Here is an 18,090-nt window from a genome sequence, read left to right as displayed (position 1 = left end):
ATTCTTAGGTTTGGTCTTTTTATTGTGTCCCATATTTCTTGAATGTTTTGTGATGAGAATTTGTTGGCTTTGCTGTTTTCTTTGATCAGTGCATTTATTTTCTCTATGGTGTCCTCAGCATCTGAGATTCTTTCTTCTATCTCTTGTAGTCTATTGATTATGCTTGTTTCTGTAGACTCTGCTCGTTGGCCTAGATTTTCCATATCCAGCTGTTCTTCCCTTTGTGTTCTCTTCCTTGCTTCCCTTTCAGTTTTCAATTCTTGCACTGTTTCCATTACCTGTTTGATCGTTTTTTCTTGGTTTCCCAGGGTCTCATGTACATATTTACTTAATTCTTCGAACTTTTTGTTATTCTTCTCATCCATTTCTATAAGGGTGTTTATTACATATTTTTTAAGGGATTCTATTGCTTTCATAAAGTCAATTTTTTCCACTTCTTCTGTGTTAGGGTGTTCAAATCTTTCTGTTGTAAGATCTTTGGGATCTGGTGTTTTCATGTTGTTTTTCTGATTAATGGGTGATGTTCTGCCTTGGCGCCTGCCCATCTCCTCCTTTCAATGCTATCTAATTGGTCTTTTAAAATCAGATCAGGTTTCTCTGCTGGCCAGAGGCTTCTCTTACTAATTGCCCTCGCTCTGTTTCCTGGCTCCTGCTGGGGGCCAAGAACCCTCTCACCCCTAAGAAGGGTTTTCCGGAACCGGTCCCGGCTCCCTGTTTGCCAGGGCCCTCGCCAACCAAAGGCCTACCTCTTTGATTTAATTGTAGTGGGGCTATCTGCTCTCGGTGTTGCGCGCTGGTCCCTGCAGCCTGCGACCTCTGCCGCCCGCGCTGGTCCCCTCCAGTCTCGGCGGCAGCCGTCGTTGCCTGCCTGCGCCTCCCAGCTCCGTCTGCCGGAGCCTGCGCCTCCCAGCTCCGTCTGCTGGCGCCTGCGCCTCCCAGCTCCGTCTCTATCTAAACATTTCTTGAGGCAGCATCTCACATTACCCAGAGTGTCTTCTACATTATAAGTAGCCAAGGTTTACCTTGAACTTCTGTTACCTGCATGCTAGGATTATAGGCATGAATTAGTATAGCTACTTCTCTAGTGGTAGAGATCAAACACAGGGCTTTGCACATGTGAGGACAGCACTAACCTACACTCATCCCCAGACCCACTTCTGCCTTTAGGGGACCCAGATACATAGAAGGAAGGGCTGAACACAAGACAGCTGACCTTCAATATCTCTGGAGTCAGTTCTGATGGGACAGATATAGAATATGTTGAATAGTGCTCGGGCTCAAAGTTCTAATCAGTTGTCTCTTTATATGTAGCATTTTCTGTAATGACTAACCATGGAGTGGCTACCAACTTTGATCCCACATATGGTGCCTCCTTCCTCTTGAAGGAGTCACAGAACCAGTAACTGAGAATGAGCTTCAGCTATGAGGAAAATTATTCTTGGCCAAAGAATTGAAAAAACAGGCACAAAAGGTCCACTGCAGAAGCCACAGTAAGTGAAAAGAAATGAAGGGAAGAAAAGGAAAAACATTAATGTTCAGGGTCACTGCTATACAAGTCAAGCATGGGCAGATTGGATTATGATGAAGTTGGCACTCGTCTGAACTCAGACTACTTGGGCTAACCTTACAAGTCTTTTGTCCTTTTGTTATTATTTCTTCACAAGTAAGCAAGATTTGGGTGTAGAAGAATCCAGCCAAATCACGAGCATGTAATCAGGGCAGGGCAGAATTGAGTGAGGTCATGCATGCAGTACAGATTAGAATATGTTGGAAACAAAAGGCCCTCTGGCCTCCTCAGTGTCAAGAGATGGTCTGTTTTTCTTCTTGGTCTGTGAGGCTTGATGGAGTTGTCAAGGATTCAGTTCTTTGTACAATTCGTTGAACAACGGATGCTCATCTTAAGAGACTTAAGGAATTTTGAGTCTTACAGGAGAGGGGGAAAAAGGACCGAAGGAAGGGACAAAGGAGGAGATAGGAAAACAGGAACAGGAAGGAAGGAGAGCAGATGAGAGACTGATTACTTGATTCTCAAGTAATACAACAATCCTGTATTTCAAATAATTAATAGCTCCTACTTTCTCTGACCTCATTCCTATAGAAGAGTTGTCAGACCTGCTTGGCAAGGTACTTAAGGCCTGGAAATATCTAGATTTACTACAGAGCAGAAGGGGCTCTGGCTTTATTTAAAATAATCCCCGTATGCAAAGCAATTTACTCTTGTGCACACTGGTCCTATATAGGTGCTATGAACGCAGGGCAATAGGTGAAAATGGCAGGGGACTCCCCACCACAGTAAATCTGTAGAGAGAGTGAGTGGGATATGATGACCTTTCATTTGACTGACATTCTGAATCTAATGAAAATGGAAGAATGAGAAGAAGAAATAGGACCCAGTGATTATAGCTCTTGTTGAATTTAGACCTTGATGGATGAAGCAAGAAGTTCCTTCATTGTGGTGTTTAGGTTTTCCTTGGGAATTAGTCACAAGCAGTAAACACACAGGTAGTTACCTGAAGTACATTTTAAGTATGAATTAACCTCCTAGGGAAGCTTGAGTTTCTGCACTAACAGTGAAAGGTGATATCAGCTTCTCCCTAGCAGAAATGTAGACTAAGAGAAGCGAATATGTAGCTAATATTTGGACTGAAAGGATGACTGAGTGTGCAAGAGTGCTTGTCGAACCAGCCTGGAGTTCAATCCCTAGGATCCAATATGCGTGTTGTGTGCTTTTAGTGTGTGTGTGTATGTGTGTGTGTGTGTGTGTGTGTGTGAGAGAGAGAGAGAGAGAGAGAGAGAGAGAGAGAGAGAAAGAGAGAGAGAGAGACATTTAGTGAGTAAGTGAATGTGAGTGTGTGAGAAGTTGAATCAGTTTGTAGTAATGCGCTTAGTGTGTTTAGGTTTATTCATATGCAGTAGTATATGCATGTGTGGTGTATGAACATGTGTGGACCAGAGGAGAATTGTGAGTGTACTGTTATCTTACTCTCTGCCTTAATTGTTTGAGACAGAGTTTCTTGCTGGAGCTGGAACCAGACCTTCTGGCCAGCATCCCAGTGAGTCTTGTGTGTCCCTACCTGGCAGCTCTAGAAATATAGGCATACAGCCACACCCAGACTTTTATGTAGGAGCTGGAATCTGAGCTGGGGTCCTCATCTTGTACAGCAAGTGATCCTAGTCACTGAGCCATATACCCTCCTCCCATTTCTTTAATTCTCTAAATGTGACTGTGTGTGTGGTGTGTGATAGCTTACTCTTTTTATAGTGTATAACCAAGAAGGGGCTTCATCACGGCCAGAAAAACACGAATTCAAACAAGGGAATAGGTGTAGAGAGGTTTTCAATGTAACAAATGGCCAGTAATTGTTCAATTAATTTTCTGTTTGAAGACAATTTGTGGGAGACTATAATGAGAAAATTTTATAAAGACTAAATAATGTATCAGTATATAGTACTTTACTCAGATTCTTTTTCTTATGAAATCATTGAGCTGGTACCAGTTTTCAGAGGCATGTGAGCTGTGTTACCTTCTTCCCCACACCCTGCTGTCTAAAGGTTGGACAGGAAATGAGTAATGATTAAACTTGCACCCCACAGTTGCAGTGTATCTTCCTGTTACTCAGCACCCAGTAACATCAAGGAAAACAGAAGTGGAGCATTCCAGAATGAATCCCAAACTCTGTGCAGAGCTAAATGATGGCCACCACATTCCTGTTCTTGGTTTTGGAACCTATGCCCCAGAAGAGGTAAGGATGGTGATTTTGGAGTTCAGAAGGAAGCAGACAGTTCTAGTGGGAGCTGAGAGTTTGACCATGAGGATAAGGACTATAATTCTTAGCTCTGTCTTCAGGTTCAGTTTCAAGACTAACACAAGCCTGTTTCCAACTGGGTGCAATAGATAAAACCCAATAACAACCCTCACTGCATAAAGTCTGAGTAAAGGCTTGTACATGATACTAAGTGTCTTGTATCTCACATATTTTCAGAATTTTTTGAGAAATGTATATTCGGATCACATCCTCTCTATTTAATGAATTCTGTTACAAAGTTTTCTGAGTTTTTTATGTACCCCGGATAGTAATAATTTTCCAGATAATACATTATTTTTTGCATTACTGTGGTCAGAATACCTCATAGAACCCAAAGAAGAGATTGGTGGGTGGTTTTTCTTTCTTTTTTTGGATTTAGCTTATGGTCCCAAGCTCCAATTTGCTGTTGCTTGGCCAGCTTTGCCTGAGCAGAACATCAAGGTGGTGGTGGTGCTTGTGGGATATGTGGAGGCAGCTGCTCCTCTTTCTATTCTTGGTGGAAGAGAAGCGAAGGAAGGAGCTAGGGCCAGCATGCATTCCAAGCATGCAGTCCCAGGCTCCTACTTCCTCCAATTAAATCACACCCCTACTTTCTGCCACTCCCCAACACAGAAATAAAATGAAGAGATTAATCTAATGATCTGGTCAGAGTCCTCTTCATCTAATTACCTTTGTAAATGCCAACACAACACACCCGGATTTTTTTTTTGGTTCTTTAAAAAAAATTCAAACCAAGTCACCAAAGTGAACATTCATAGAAAGACATTTGGCAATGATTTCCTTCTCATTTGTAGGAAATTTCTTTATTCTGTTATTCCCTTGCTGCAAACAAACCCTACTCAAAGATCTACATGCTAGTAAGGAATACTGAGAGTGGACAAATAGTTTTCTCCATTGTAGAAGACAGTGATTGGTCATCCAAAACCCAGTGGTCAGCCCTGAAAAATATATGTATGATTAACATTATACAGACTGAGCATATTATATTTAAGTATTTATGTATATAAATATATTCATGTAATGACAATGAAGAAAGAAGCATCAATACAAAAGAGAGCAGGGAGGGATACATGTGAGGGTTTGTAGGGAGGAAAAGGCAGGGATAAATGTAGAAGCTATATTATAATCTCACAGTTAAAAATTAGCAAATCATGCACTTTAATTTTTTCCTCAAAAAGTAAAAAATATTTCTTAAGTATAGATGATTTTATTTATGTATTTTCATTTCTATTTACACTGAGGACATGTATAAAAGATGTTACCTATATTAATGATTTGAAGGCTTGCTCTGTGCTTTCTTTTTTTGATGTCATTGTTTCAGGATAATACAATGTTGCTTTGCTTATTATGGCTTGGTAGCATGTTTTGAAATTTAAGATTACAATGAGATAATGGTTCACCTTAGATTGTCTGTTAAAAAGGGACATCAGAAAACAAACACTGATGGAATGCTGAAAGAGCAGAACTCTCAAGCATCCTAATGGGAATGTAAATTTGTACAAACACTAAAGAAGACAATATATAAATCCTAAAATTAAAATTTTTATATGATCTACCCATAACCTCCTTCACCTGTACAAAGGAAATAAAGTTAGTATACTGGAGTGATAGATGCAGTCCCATTAGTAACAAATATGAGTTTAACTTAGGTGCTCATCAAACAATGAATTATTAAGATGTTGCATGCATGCACGCACCCACACACCACACACACACAAAGTAAAGTACTGAGAATCCACAAAGAAAAATTAATTCTTATCATTTTTTATAAACTGCATGAATTACAGGACATTTTAAAAATAAATGAATCACAGAAATCAAATACAAACGCCACTTTTATGAAAGCTCATTTTTGACTGAAATGTAGAATAGTGATTATTAGGTTGGACATAGGTACAAAAACACAGATAAGGATTAAATTGTGGCATATCAATAGAATGTTGACTATATTTTATGGTGATATATATTTCAGTAAAGGGGATTGAACCTAAGCCCTGGATCATGCTATGTAAATATTCTATTATGGAAAGAAGTTATATAAAGCATCACCAGGTTTAACAAAAAGACCTACATTTTGAGATAAGATCTCATTGTGTTGCTTACTCAGTTCTTGAACTCAGGAATCTCTTGCCTCAACCTGTGCCACCAGGTCTATTTTTATTTTATTAATATGTGGAGGAGAGTAACTCAAATATTCTAAATGTAATATGAAGAAGAGAGAAATGTCCTTTGCACTAATTTGATTGGTGCATGTGATATACATTGATCAAAATACTTCAACCCCATGACATGTCTAATTTTAGCCAACCTCTTCATTATACCGACAATGAAACATCTTTCCTCATTTCTACCATTTCCCAATGATATAATCAAATCATAAATTAACTGAGGACTGACCTCCTAGTGAGGTTAAAGTCCTTTTGTTTCAATCACTTGATCCATCAGGGGACAATTAAGATTAAAACTATAACACTCTGTGCCTGGCTCCAAAAAGATTATCTCTACATAAGTTCATTTATTCCGTTTTAAAGAGACCCTCAAATATCAAAAGCCCCAGCAAAGGCCCAAATTCAAGTCTCCTCTGAGCATCAAGCAAAGTTACTTAAATAGTTCTGTTTATATATCATAAAAGTAATTCTTATGATTAACTCTATATCCTGGCCTAATACATTTTAATGCTAGAATTTACTTCAGCCATACAGAAAGGGTGGTTGGAGAATGAATTAAGACAGGATTCTGCTATGTGTTACAGTGTTTATTTTAAAGCTAGATACTGATTGACAGCTGGCAATATTAATTATCACCATTTCATAATAGAGAAGAACAGCTATATTTTTAACTGTTTGCATAAAAAGCAGAATTTTTGAAGGTCTGCTTTGCTTGGGAGAGTACATTTTAGAGTGTACTGACAGGGGATGTCTATATAAATCCTCAGCTAAATAATTAGGAATTGAGGCTCTCAATAGATTTCCTGCGAACAATGAATACATGTATACTCGAAGTGCAACGTGAGGGGAGTTTGTGTGTTTGTGTGACTTCTCCAGGGGAAATGTTCAATACTGTTCCTCTTGCTGTGCACATTGTCTTGGGGTTGTTTTACTTTATAACCTTATTCTATAAATAACAAGCACTGTTACAGTTGTATACTGAGTCCTGGGAATCCTCCCAGCAGATCCCTGAACCTGGAGGAGTCCCTGAAGACCTTGGATGGCAGTGATTAATGAGTGTCTTAGTCTGAAGACTTGGCTCAGATGCCGAATTCTCATTATGTGAGAGGAAAAGGGCTGGGCAAACCTGGGAAGATGCAGCACCCCCAAGACAGAACTCACTTAACACAGCAGAAACTTGTGGTTTTGTAAAGTAACTAGCTGTTTCAGAATTAATTCAATCACATGGATCTCAAGAGATTCCCTCTGGTTGCTTTTCTAGGTTCCTAAGTGTGTGATTACAGAGGCCACCAAGATAGCTATAGATGCTGGATTTCACCATATTGATGCAGCTTATATGTACCAAAATGAGGAAGAAGTAGGGCTGGCCATCCGTGACAAGATTGCTGATGGTACTGTGAAGAGAGAAGATATATTCTATACTTCAAAGGTATTGTACACATATGGTATGCTGGTGTGCAAATGAATAAAATGCTAGTATGATTTGAACTAGACATATTAGTCTACTGTTTAATTACATATGCTAAACTGGTGTTGAAAACAGAGGAAGCTAATGGATCTCTGCTCACCACTGTGTTTGAATTTGTAAACTTAGGATAAAATTATTGTGTTATTTTGATACTCACCTAAAAACAGTGTTATCTAACATGGACAGAACTATGATAAGACTGGCATCTTAGAACAATCTCATATCTTATCTCTTGGGTGACTAATATTACTTAAGTTTCTTACCATCCATTTTCACTTTCATTGGTGATAGAGAAGAATAAAAATTTGCATCCTGGGGGCTGGAGTGATGGCTCAGAGGTTAAGAGCACTGGCTGCTTTTCCAGAGGTCCTGAGTTCAATTCCCAGCAACCACATGGTGGCTCACAACCATCTGTACTGAGATCTTGCGCCCTCCTCTGGCGTGTGGGCATACATCGAGGCAGAATGTTGTATACATAATAAAAAAATAAATCTTTAAAAAAATTGCGTCCTAAGTATCTCATGAAACATTGATAGAGTCTTGTATTGTATCTAATATATGTTAAAATATCAAAAATACTTCCTTTCACTTATGTAAATGATAGGAATATTAACTCTTTCCCATTGACTAAATGAATGAAAGGATAAGAGACAAACCTCCTTTGTAAACTCTTGTGAAATATAACTCAGAGAATGGTTGTTATTATTATTGTATCCAATGTTACTCAAGTATTAATTTTCCTATTGATTGATCAATACACCTCAGGTTTGTATCAGACTTGACATTAACATATTAGACAATGGAAAACTTAAGTCTAGACAGAGTATTTTTGCTCTGTGGTCACCAGTTTCTGACCAGTTGAAAAAGACTCAATTTTGGGTAAAAGAAATCCACAAATTTGGGCAGTGTGTTCATGTATCACAGCTCTCACTCTAACAATTGCAGCTCCCCTCCACGTGCCATAGGCCAGATCTGGTCCGGGTTTGTTTGGAAAAGTCACTGAAAAAGCTTCAGCTGGACTATGTTGACCTCTATCTTATTCATTTCCCAGTGCCAATGAAGGTAAGCAGTCAGCATTTCATACCTATTTTACTCCAGGGCTCAGCATGAAATTTAATTTCGCTGGTGATTTATTTAGATAAACTGATAAAAAATTAAATGCGGAAAAGTTTGGAACCTCTGATCTTTGAGATGCTCAGGCAAAGTAACACTGATGAGAACACTGATTCTGTAACCATGTTAAGACTACAATTTCTTATTTACTAGGGATCATGACCTTTGAAACTAGTGACTTTTTCAGTGATAGACGAATGTTCCTTCAGGGGATATCACATTGGTATTAAACAATAATGCAAGACAAATAGTATAACTGTAGAGATCTGGGAAATTTTGTGAATTAACACATAATAGATGTGAGAGAATAAAAGAAATCTGTTACTTTATATATTCCCTCTAACTTCATATGCAAAGCCTTTTGCAGATGCAAAATGTGGCATGCTGGTCTGCCTAACTTATGGAGTAGCCTTCTGTGTACTAGGGAACATTGCAATGTGGAAGGTCATGACACTGGTAAAATGGTGACAATGACTGTTTATATTCTAGCCAGACAACAATCTTAATCCAACAGTTGAAAATGGGAAATTATTATTTGACACAGTGGATCTCCGTGACACTTGGGAGGTAAGTACTTGGAATACAGAGCACAGGGGAAGTTAAGAGAGGGAGTCAGATCGCATCGCATATGAGAGTCAGATATGGACCTTCAGATCATGAAACACATGATCTTTTCTAGGGTTATTTTGCAGTTACAGGCAGGACAGCATAATTGGAATATATTGGAGACTACTGGAAAAGTATTGGGAGAAATACGTTTCAATATATGATTTCTTAGGTGACCCAAGGCATTCATTCTGTCTTTATCTTCTGCCCGTATTTTAAGCTGGTAATAATTAGTGCATATGTTTTATTTTCCTTTCTTTGTATTTATAACCCTCTCCAGCCACTTTCATAAATTATTTTTTATCAACTTTCCCCTGACCCAGGCCATGGAGAAGTGTAAGGATGCAGGGTTGGCCAAGTCCATTGGGGTGTCCAACTTTAACCGCAGACTGCTGGAGATGATCCTGAACAAGCCAGGGCTCAAGTACAAGCCTGTGTGCAACCAGGTGAGCATCTACAGTATTTTTTCTTCTGCTCTTCATTCTTTTCTTCTTTTATTACTAGCCGCAATCCTCTTCTCTTATTTACCTGAACTTCGTGGAGCAGAGAATGCTGATTGTATTTCTGCTTGGTTAAATGTTTGTGGAAAAGCCTGGGAGCCACAGTGCTCCTGTGCACACAAGAATATGGAAATGTAAAAGTACTCAAGGAGGGTTGCATTGGGTAATACAGAAAAATGACTAAAAGCTGCGAGAATGAAAGAGTCATGGAGGGGCGATGGCTCCTCTGAAAGAGGTTCATTTCCCAGCACCCAAATGGCAGCTCCTAAGTCCATTTCTAGGGTACCTCATTTCCTCTACATGAGGTTAATTCTGACTTTGTAAGGTAAGTTTTATGATGTTCCTTCTCTTTCTAGTTTATAGAACAGTTTGAGGAGCATTGGTGTCAGTTACCTTGTCTTGGTTGCTTTCTATTGCTCTAATAAAAGACCATGACCACAAGAAACTTGGAGAGTAATGTGTTTATTTCATTTTGCAACTTATAGTCCTTCTCTGAGGGAAGTCCGGGCAGGTTCTTGCAAGCAGAAACCTGGAGTCAGGAACTGAGGCCGAGACCATAAGGAAGACTGCTTACTGACTTGCTCCTGTGGCGTGCTCATCCTGCTTTCCTATACACTTCAGTACCACCTGCCCTGTGGTGGTGTCTTCTCGTGACATCAATCATTCATCAGGAAAATGGCATACGGATTTGCCTACAGGCAACCAACAGAGGCATTTTCTCAACCGACACTCCTATTTCTAGATAACTCTAGCTTGTGTCAAGTTCACAAATGCTAACCTGAACATTGCTCTTTAAAGGTGTGGTCGAATTCAGTACTGAATCCTTCTGGGCCTGGGGTTCTACTTGTTTACATTAGTTGGATTGCTATTATCGATTTTGTCAGTTACTTTGGTAAGACATATGTGTCTAGGGATTTGCTTACTTCTATGTTTTCCAGGTTTTTAGGATGTAAATTCTCAAATTATGTTGTAACAATCCTCTGGATTTCATTGTGTCTGTTGTAACTTCCTCTCTATCTTCTATGATTTTAATAATGTGGTCTCTCATCTCTTCTTGTTATTCAGAGAAGGTTTTTTTTTTAAAAGATGTTTTCTTTTGCTTCAATTATTACTCTCCTGTCAGGTGATGAATGTCTATGGGGAAGTCATGTTTTAACACAGGTTTTCCCATAATTGAAATCTATTTCATGCATCTCTTAGTATATTTTTGCCTGAATTATCTGTTTTACTGGGGTGTTTCCGAGGTTAATTTTTTATTTTAAGATACTTGTTTGGTTTTTTTCTTCATTGGATTCTGAAAGTATGGAATATATACATATTAGATATACATATCAGCAGTAAAGGACATTGACTTCTTGAATTTTGCATGCAAATGGACGGAAATAGAAAACACTATCCTGAGTGAGGTAAGCCAGACCCAAAAAGAGGAACATGGGGTGTACTCACTCATATTTGGTTTCTAGCCATAAATAAAGGACATTGAGCCTATAATTCGTGATCCTAGAGAAGCTAAATAAGAAGGTGAACCCAAAGGAAAACATATAGGCATCCTCCTGAATATTAACCTTCATCAGGCGATGAAAGGAGACAGAGACAGAGACCCACATTGGAGCACCGGACAGAAATCTCAAGGTCCAAATCAGGAGCAGAAGGAGAGAGAGCACGAGCAAGTAACTCAGGACCGCGAGGGGTGCACTCATACACTGAGACAAGGGGGATGTTCTGGCCTAGGTCTGAAAAAGCATGGGATAAAACCGGACTCGCTGAACATAGCAGACAATGAGGACTACTGAGAACTCAAGAACAATGGCAATGGGTTTTTGACCCTACTGCACGTACTGGCTTTGTGGGAGCCTAGGCAGTTTGGATGTAGACCTGGATGGAGGTGGGTGGTCCTTGGACTTCCCACAGGGCAGGGAACCCTGATTGCTCTTTGGGCTGACGAGGGAGGGGGGCTTGGTTGGAGGAAGGGGAGGGAAATGGGAGGCGGTGGCGGGGAGGAGGCAGAAATCGTTAATAAATAAATAAATAAATAAATAAATAAATAAATCTCTATAAAAACTAAAATTTTGATTAAGGAGTGAAAATGAACCACAGCTATCCCTAAGTAATGGGGTAAGCCTTATTTTTCCTTTGTTATCAATGACCTGAGTGAATTTCTACTTTGATAGCAGCACATTAGAGACAGATATCTGTGTTGTCTGTCTGTGTGTATGTATTTGTTACTATGTAATTATTATATGTGTTTACACATACATTCCTGAACACATAAAGATTTTGTGTAATGTTATTTGTATGCATGTATTCAAAGATGACCATGTGACATTGTATAAATAATTTGTACAATCTTCCCGTGGAGGGTTTTGTGTGTGTGTGTGTGTTTGTTTTTTGGGATAGAGTTTCTTTGTGTAGCCCTGGCTGTCCTGGAACTCACTCTGTAGAGCAGATTGGCCTCAAACTCACAGAGATCTACCTGCTTCTGCCTCCCAAATTTTGGGGTTATAAGGCATGCACCAGCACTGTTTGGCACTCTGGGGATTTTTAAAACACAATTAAATTTTTTTTGTGTGTATGTATATGAATACTGTCTGTCTGTCTCTGTATCTTTCTGTGTGTGTCCATGTGTATGTCCGTGTGTGGCTGTGTGTGTAGGCAGGCATGAATGCAATGGTGTCTGTGTGAAGGTCAGAGGACAACCTTGTGGAGTTGGCTTTCTCCTTCCAGCTTTATGTGGGTTCTGTAATAGAACTTAGGTCACCAGGCATGCATGGCAAGCCCTTTCATCCCCTTGCCAACCCCTGATTGCTTTGACGCCCAAATATACCCAAATGTCACCAGCAGAATCCCTACAAATTTACTCTTTTGTCCTCCATACCTGCTCTCATGTGTTTTCAGCCAAATTCTTGCTTTATGGTGTAAATCAAATCCGAGGCTTGATGAGCTTATTCTCTGTGCCCTATCTGTACTTCATATTTTCTCATTGTATCTGCATTCAGTGGTCCAGTCAGTTCACCTCAGGGATGATTTTAGTTTTTAAAAGAGGACCATTACTTGAAGTTGAGATTTTCTACTCATATTTTACATAGTGTAGACTTTTCCTCTTCTTTTACTTATAAACACTTCTTTTTCATGGATATTTGAGGTTTTCTATAATCTGAAATCTTTTTGTCTCGTTCATCTACAGGTAGAATGCCATCCATATCTCAACCAGAGCAAGCTCTTGGACTACTGCAAGTCAAAAGACATTGTTCTGGTTGCCTATGGTGCTCTAGGAACCCAACGATATAAGAACTGGTAATGAGAATTGTAACTAAATCATACCTAAAAAGCACATATAAAATAGTTTCAGTCTTGAAATCCCAAGTTTTCTGGAATTAACTCAACAGGATTGAGGATGGGGGAGGACAATCTACAGGTGATGAGGAAAGCCTTGTTAACCAATAATCTTTAAGATGTGGAACCTAGTTTAGCCATAGATAACTTAAACACCACCAACGTGCACTCTCTGTGTAGCTTCCTCCGTGGTCTAGGAAAGCCTGGATCTTCCATTCCTGTGGCATATAAGCTTTCCCCTTATAATAAATAAAATATATTTGTCTATCTTTAAGGTAGCCTGGTTATTTCCATATCTAGGTAACATCAACATACAATTCTGAAAATGTTCCAGATGATGCTATTATTACTGATTTTGGAGTCATATTTTAATAGTCCTAGGTCCAGAGTGAGCAAATCCATGTGTTTTGTAAGACTCCTAACACGTCAAATCTTAACCTCAAGTAGTTAACATTCCTTTCTTTTCAGGGTAGATGAGAATGCCCCATATCTTTTGGAAGATCCAATTCTTGGTGCTATGGCTGAGAAGCACAAAAAAACTCCAGCCCTAATTTCCCTCCGTTATCTACTGCAGCGTGGGATTGTGGTTATTGCCAAGAGTTTCAATGAGAAGCGGATCAAAGAGAATATGAAGGTGAAGACTATGGGCATCAGGGTTCCTGTGTAGTGTTTCTCCCTTGAAGGCTTGTTTTCAAGCTTCCAGTATGCTGGTGTCAGGCGACTGTGCCTGGCATTCCCTAGGCATATGTGTTTCAAGTGTATGCATGAGCATTTTCTTCTCTACAATAGCACTCTGGGTTCATGGCTGTAGAGGATTAAAACTGACTTTGTTTCCTCTTTAAGATAACAATGTGCTCTGTAGTCTTGTATACACGCACACCTTTCATTCATTCTCTGGAGTGAGGTTATCAGACTGTGTGATTTTCAACCTTCATTAAAAATTTACTTTATATGTCCTTGATGCCATAAAGAATAGTCTTCATATATTGATTCACTCTGTGGGTTGTCTTTATTTTCATGTAGGAAAGTACTGTTACCTGTAGTAGTTGTCTAGTAAACCAGTTGCAAGGTACAAGTTTACAACAAAGAAATGAATGCTATTGTTCTTTCTTGTGTCTTTTCTCAGGCAGTCTCTCTGCAATCTAGGCTAACCTCAGACTCACTGTCCTCTGCTGTTAGCCTCCCAAGAGCTAGGATTACAGGTGCACTCCACATTCAGATAGGACCGGATACTCGAAAACTCCTTTCATTTCTAAGCTTAACACTGCCACATTATCAATGTTTTCACGCTCTGTGGGTCATTATAAGTTACAGGCCCGGCAAACCTCAAGGGATGGGAGAGAGACATGATCCCATACTGGAAAAAAGAAAACCTTGCAAGTTCATATTACAAAAGTGTATGTCCTCAGAAACTAGAAGAGTCGGGGAAAGAGGCACTTTACAGTCCGTTCACCACATTCATGTATTCTCAATGTTTGCTTTTCAGATTCAGAATTGTTTGTTGAAGTATCTTCCTCATAGTTCATGCACGTTTTCATTAGTTTTATGATATATATTTATGTGCTAGAATCTCTCCCTTACTGTGCTCACACCATTCATGACTTTACTTTGTGGTCAATGAATATTATTCTTTTTTATATGTGTAGCAATTACATTCTATACAAGTGATAATTTTTTTCACAACTGGTCTTTATTTCAAAGCAAGTTTTGGAGTGCTATGTAAAACAGGGAAGGATGTAAAAAATATGTAGTTTTTGTAAAATGACACTTACACTTCTAGCCATAAAATCGACCCACTTTCTTTTAACTGTTGTGTTTGCTTTTCTCTTTTGTGATCATTGTATTAGAAAGTTGGTGTTTGATTTATAACTTCCAGTTTTAGTCTTAGAGATTGAATCTAGAGCAATTTCTATAACATGGAGCTGTGCCACCATGCTTGCTTTATTATGATTTTTATGTTTTTTACTTAAACGTGTTTGTGCTTATTGACTACATCTGGTCAGATAAAACTCGACATCACACTTTCCCAATGCTGCCTCATGCATTGAAACATGATCTATTTTTTTTACATTGCAAGCTTTTAAATATGATTTAGGCATACATTTCTGAATTTTAGATCTTATTTAATATTATTAAGTAAATTTTTACTCTATCCATTAAAGCATTTGTAAATATTCTGTCAGTTTGAACTTAATAATTTAGGTCGATTTTGATAATGTTCATTTTGCTTTGATAATGCTCAAATTTATAGAAGTTAGTTAAAAATAATAAATTGATACCTATTACCTAGATTCATCAACTAATACATTATGGATACTTTTGTTTCTATTTCTTTCTTCCTCTATTTATAAAGAATGCATATTGAAGGGACCTCTCATGTTGATGGTTTAGTAATAACTGAAAATAATTTTGATGCTTCAAGTGTTGCAAATTTCAATAGTGACATCCTTTGTGAGCCTGCCTTTGGATCCCTTAAACAAATTATAATCTGTATTTGGGAAATTTCTGATTATATAAGAAAGGTTCATTTGTTTACATTCTAATCCTTCATTGATTGAATGTACAAAGCCTACTCTATCCATGATAATTGTTACTAACTCATATGTTTTAAAGTGATCATGCTAGGTGTTGGTGGCACATTCTTTTAATCCCAGCACTCAGGAAGCAGAGGCAGGCAGATCTCTGTGAGTTCAAAGTGAGGCCAGCCTGGTCTACAGAGTGAATTCAAGGGCAGGGTCCAAAGCTACAGAGAGAGCTATCTCAATAAATAAATAAATAAATAAATAAATAAATAAATAAATAAATAAAAAAATTAAATAAAACATGATCATTAGGTTCCTCCAGCTCTTGCATGCGATTGATCCTGTAATCTTTTCATTTGTCAATTTGGTTTCTTTTCCAGGCTCTTTTGAGATCTGATATTGCCTGTAGTAAAGTGAAATTTAAATATATTGTACATAGTAATATACTTGCATTCGTCTTTCATTTGGTATTCATTAATAGTTTCATTTGATCTTAGCAAAAGGCTGAGATTCATTTGCTTAATAACTTGTATTCTTTTTGTTGCTATTCTCTTAAACGTCCTTTGGAAGCTCTTATCCCCACAACTTTTAGTCTGATTAGCTTGTGCTTTTCAGATTGTCAAAGACATTCTAAAATCTGTCTACTTATGTGACAGGTTTTTGAGTTCCAGTTGCCAGAAGAGGACATGGCAGTTATCGATAGCCTGAACAAAAATTACCGATATTCTACTGCTAAAATGTAAGTACTGGAAAAAGCATTGCTCAATTTGCTTTATGATGTTGAATTTAATGTGGTATTTTAGAGTAGTCTTAATACTGGGTAATGGGGTCAGTGTGAGACAGGAGTTTTAGGGATTCTGGTCCCAAGTTCTTCACAGAGATCTGTCTGATTCATTAACAGGGTGCATGTAATCAGGGTTAGCTTGTAGTGCTACATTTGGGCTTCTGTACTTACTATTCCACAGTCGGAAGGTCAGCCAATATTGCTGACTTTATATCAATATATAAGCCACTATATTTGACAACTATATAATGGATATACTTAGTGGATTTTATTGTAGCTTATTTAGAAGGATCCAAAAAACATCAAATTAGTTATTTTAAATAAATTATTTTTATCATTTTATATTTTGTCTTGTTTTTCAAGTATAGAGACCTACAAAGTATGTAATGAGTTTCTTGGACGTGGAAGTATATCTCATAATTTTGTCATTTTCATTTCTAATTAGCTATAGTGTGTTATATATGATAGTGAGTTAAAGCTTATTGAATTATGGATTTTGGATTACCAACACTAAACTTTATATACATACTTACATGTGCATATATACATATATATGTATATACACACACATATATATATTTAGATAAATATCTATAGAAATGTTGTACACAAATTATTATCAGATTCTGTTTGCATCGAAATACGGAATGAGGATGAGATATTGCTTTGGTAAACTGATGATGTATGTAGGTGATGGAAAAGAATATGCTTGTACATTTGAATATCAAAGTTCTTTTACCTTTCAAGAAGGAGAACTAGAGTGAAATAATTTAGTTTGGATAAACAAACAATTGCTATGCAGACTTTTTGTGACAGTAAGATTGTAGCAAGCAAATACAAACCCTTTATTGTGATAGCAGTCAGAAGGAGAGTCATTCTCTCTACAGTCTAAACTTGTTCTATACGTTTTCTTTCTCATTACAGTACTTCTGCCCACCCTGATTATCCATATTCAGATGAATATTAATATATAAGCCTTTGTTGTGACGCCACCTTGATGGTAGCAATGTGGGAGGTGCCATTGATACTGACTGGACATCACCTCTGGTCAATGTAGTGTGTCAGCCCATAATCAATCAGATCAACAGAGATGGGTATGGTGTTTTTGTGATACTCTAAACGATGAGATTTGTCTCTGTGAGGTGCAAGTAAAGCACCACTATTGTCTTTCATTTGCATAATTTGTTTCCCTCTGACTCATCTGAGCTCAAGGAAACTATAATTTGAATGTTGACGGAGAATGCTGTAGACAACCAGCTTTGAAGGATTAGCAATTGGGTGCATGGAATTAAGGTGATGAGAATTGGACAATCCTATCTGAGATATATGGGTAATTGATGGGTTTATCGAATAGATAAAGAAAACTTTCCTTCCAAGAGTCAGAGTTGAGGGCTAAACCTAATGTCTTTCTTCAAATAAAGGGAATAGTACTGGCCCCACTGAGTACTGATTGAGAGGCTGAAAATCAAATTAACTGACAACTGAAAACTCCTAAATACTTGTTCTGTGTTCAACCTTCTTAGTTTTAAAAATAAACTTGGATTTGATACACATCATCTTTTCAAATACTTTATTTTTTGTGTGTTTATGAAGTATGTGATTGTAGGTACAGGTGTTGGGGACCAGCCTTGACAAAAACACCTCTTTCCAGGGTAGCAGCATGGGGATTTAGAAATATGCATAAATAATATGAAGACACATGAAAATTAATAAAACAGAAACCATAGAATCCAGGGAAGCATTCCAGTGAATACTGAAATTGTCCATGTTTAATTTTCCATACACTTTTA

General features: G+C 38.0%; 1 protein-coding gene across 1 annotated transcript in view; it reads left to right on the top strand.

Moving 5' to 3' along the window:
- The window catches only part of LOC126501690 (prostaglandin-E(2) 9-reductase-like), a 27,461-nt gene extending 9,632 nt beyond the window's left edge, over positions 1-17,829 (top strand). Inside the window, exons 2-10 of the mRNA XM_050142511.1 lie at positions 3,595-3,743; positions 7,236-7,403; positions 8,388-8,504; positions 9,045-9,122; positions 9,485-9,607; positions 12,846-12,955; positions 13,463-13,628; positions 16,173-16,255; positions 17,225-17,829. Of these exons, the coding sequence (XP_049998468.1) occupies positions 3,663-3,743; positions 7,236-7,403; positions 8,388-8,504; positions 9,045-9,122; positions 9,485-9,607; positions 12,846-12,955; positions 13,463-13,628; positions 16,173-16,255; positions 17,225-17,267 (969 nt within the window). The 5' untranslated portion in view covers positions 3,595-3,662 and the 3' untranslated portion in view covers positions 17,268-17,829. The remainder of the gene's footprint in view (positions 1-3,594; positions 3,744-7,235; positions 7,404-8,387; positions 8,505-9,044; positions 9,123-9,484; positions 9,608-12,845; positions 12,956-13,462; positions 13,629-16,172; positions 16,256-17,224) is intronic.
- The last annotated feature ends 261 nt before the right edge of the window (positions 17,830-18,090 follow it).

Source organism: Alexandromys fortis, unplaced genomic scaffold (assembly GCF_014885135.2).
Source record: "Alexandromys fortis isolate MF-2015 unplaced genomic scaffold, M_Fortis_MF-2015_v1.1 scaffold_5, whole genome shotgun sequence".
Lineage (NCBI taxonomy): Eukaryota > Metazoa > Chordata > Mammalia > Rodentia > Cricetidae > Alexandromys > Alexandromys fortis.
Note: the sequence above shows the minus strand (reverse complement) of the source record. Positions and strands in the feature narration are given on the sequence as shown.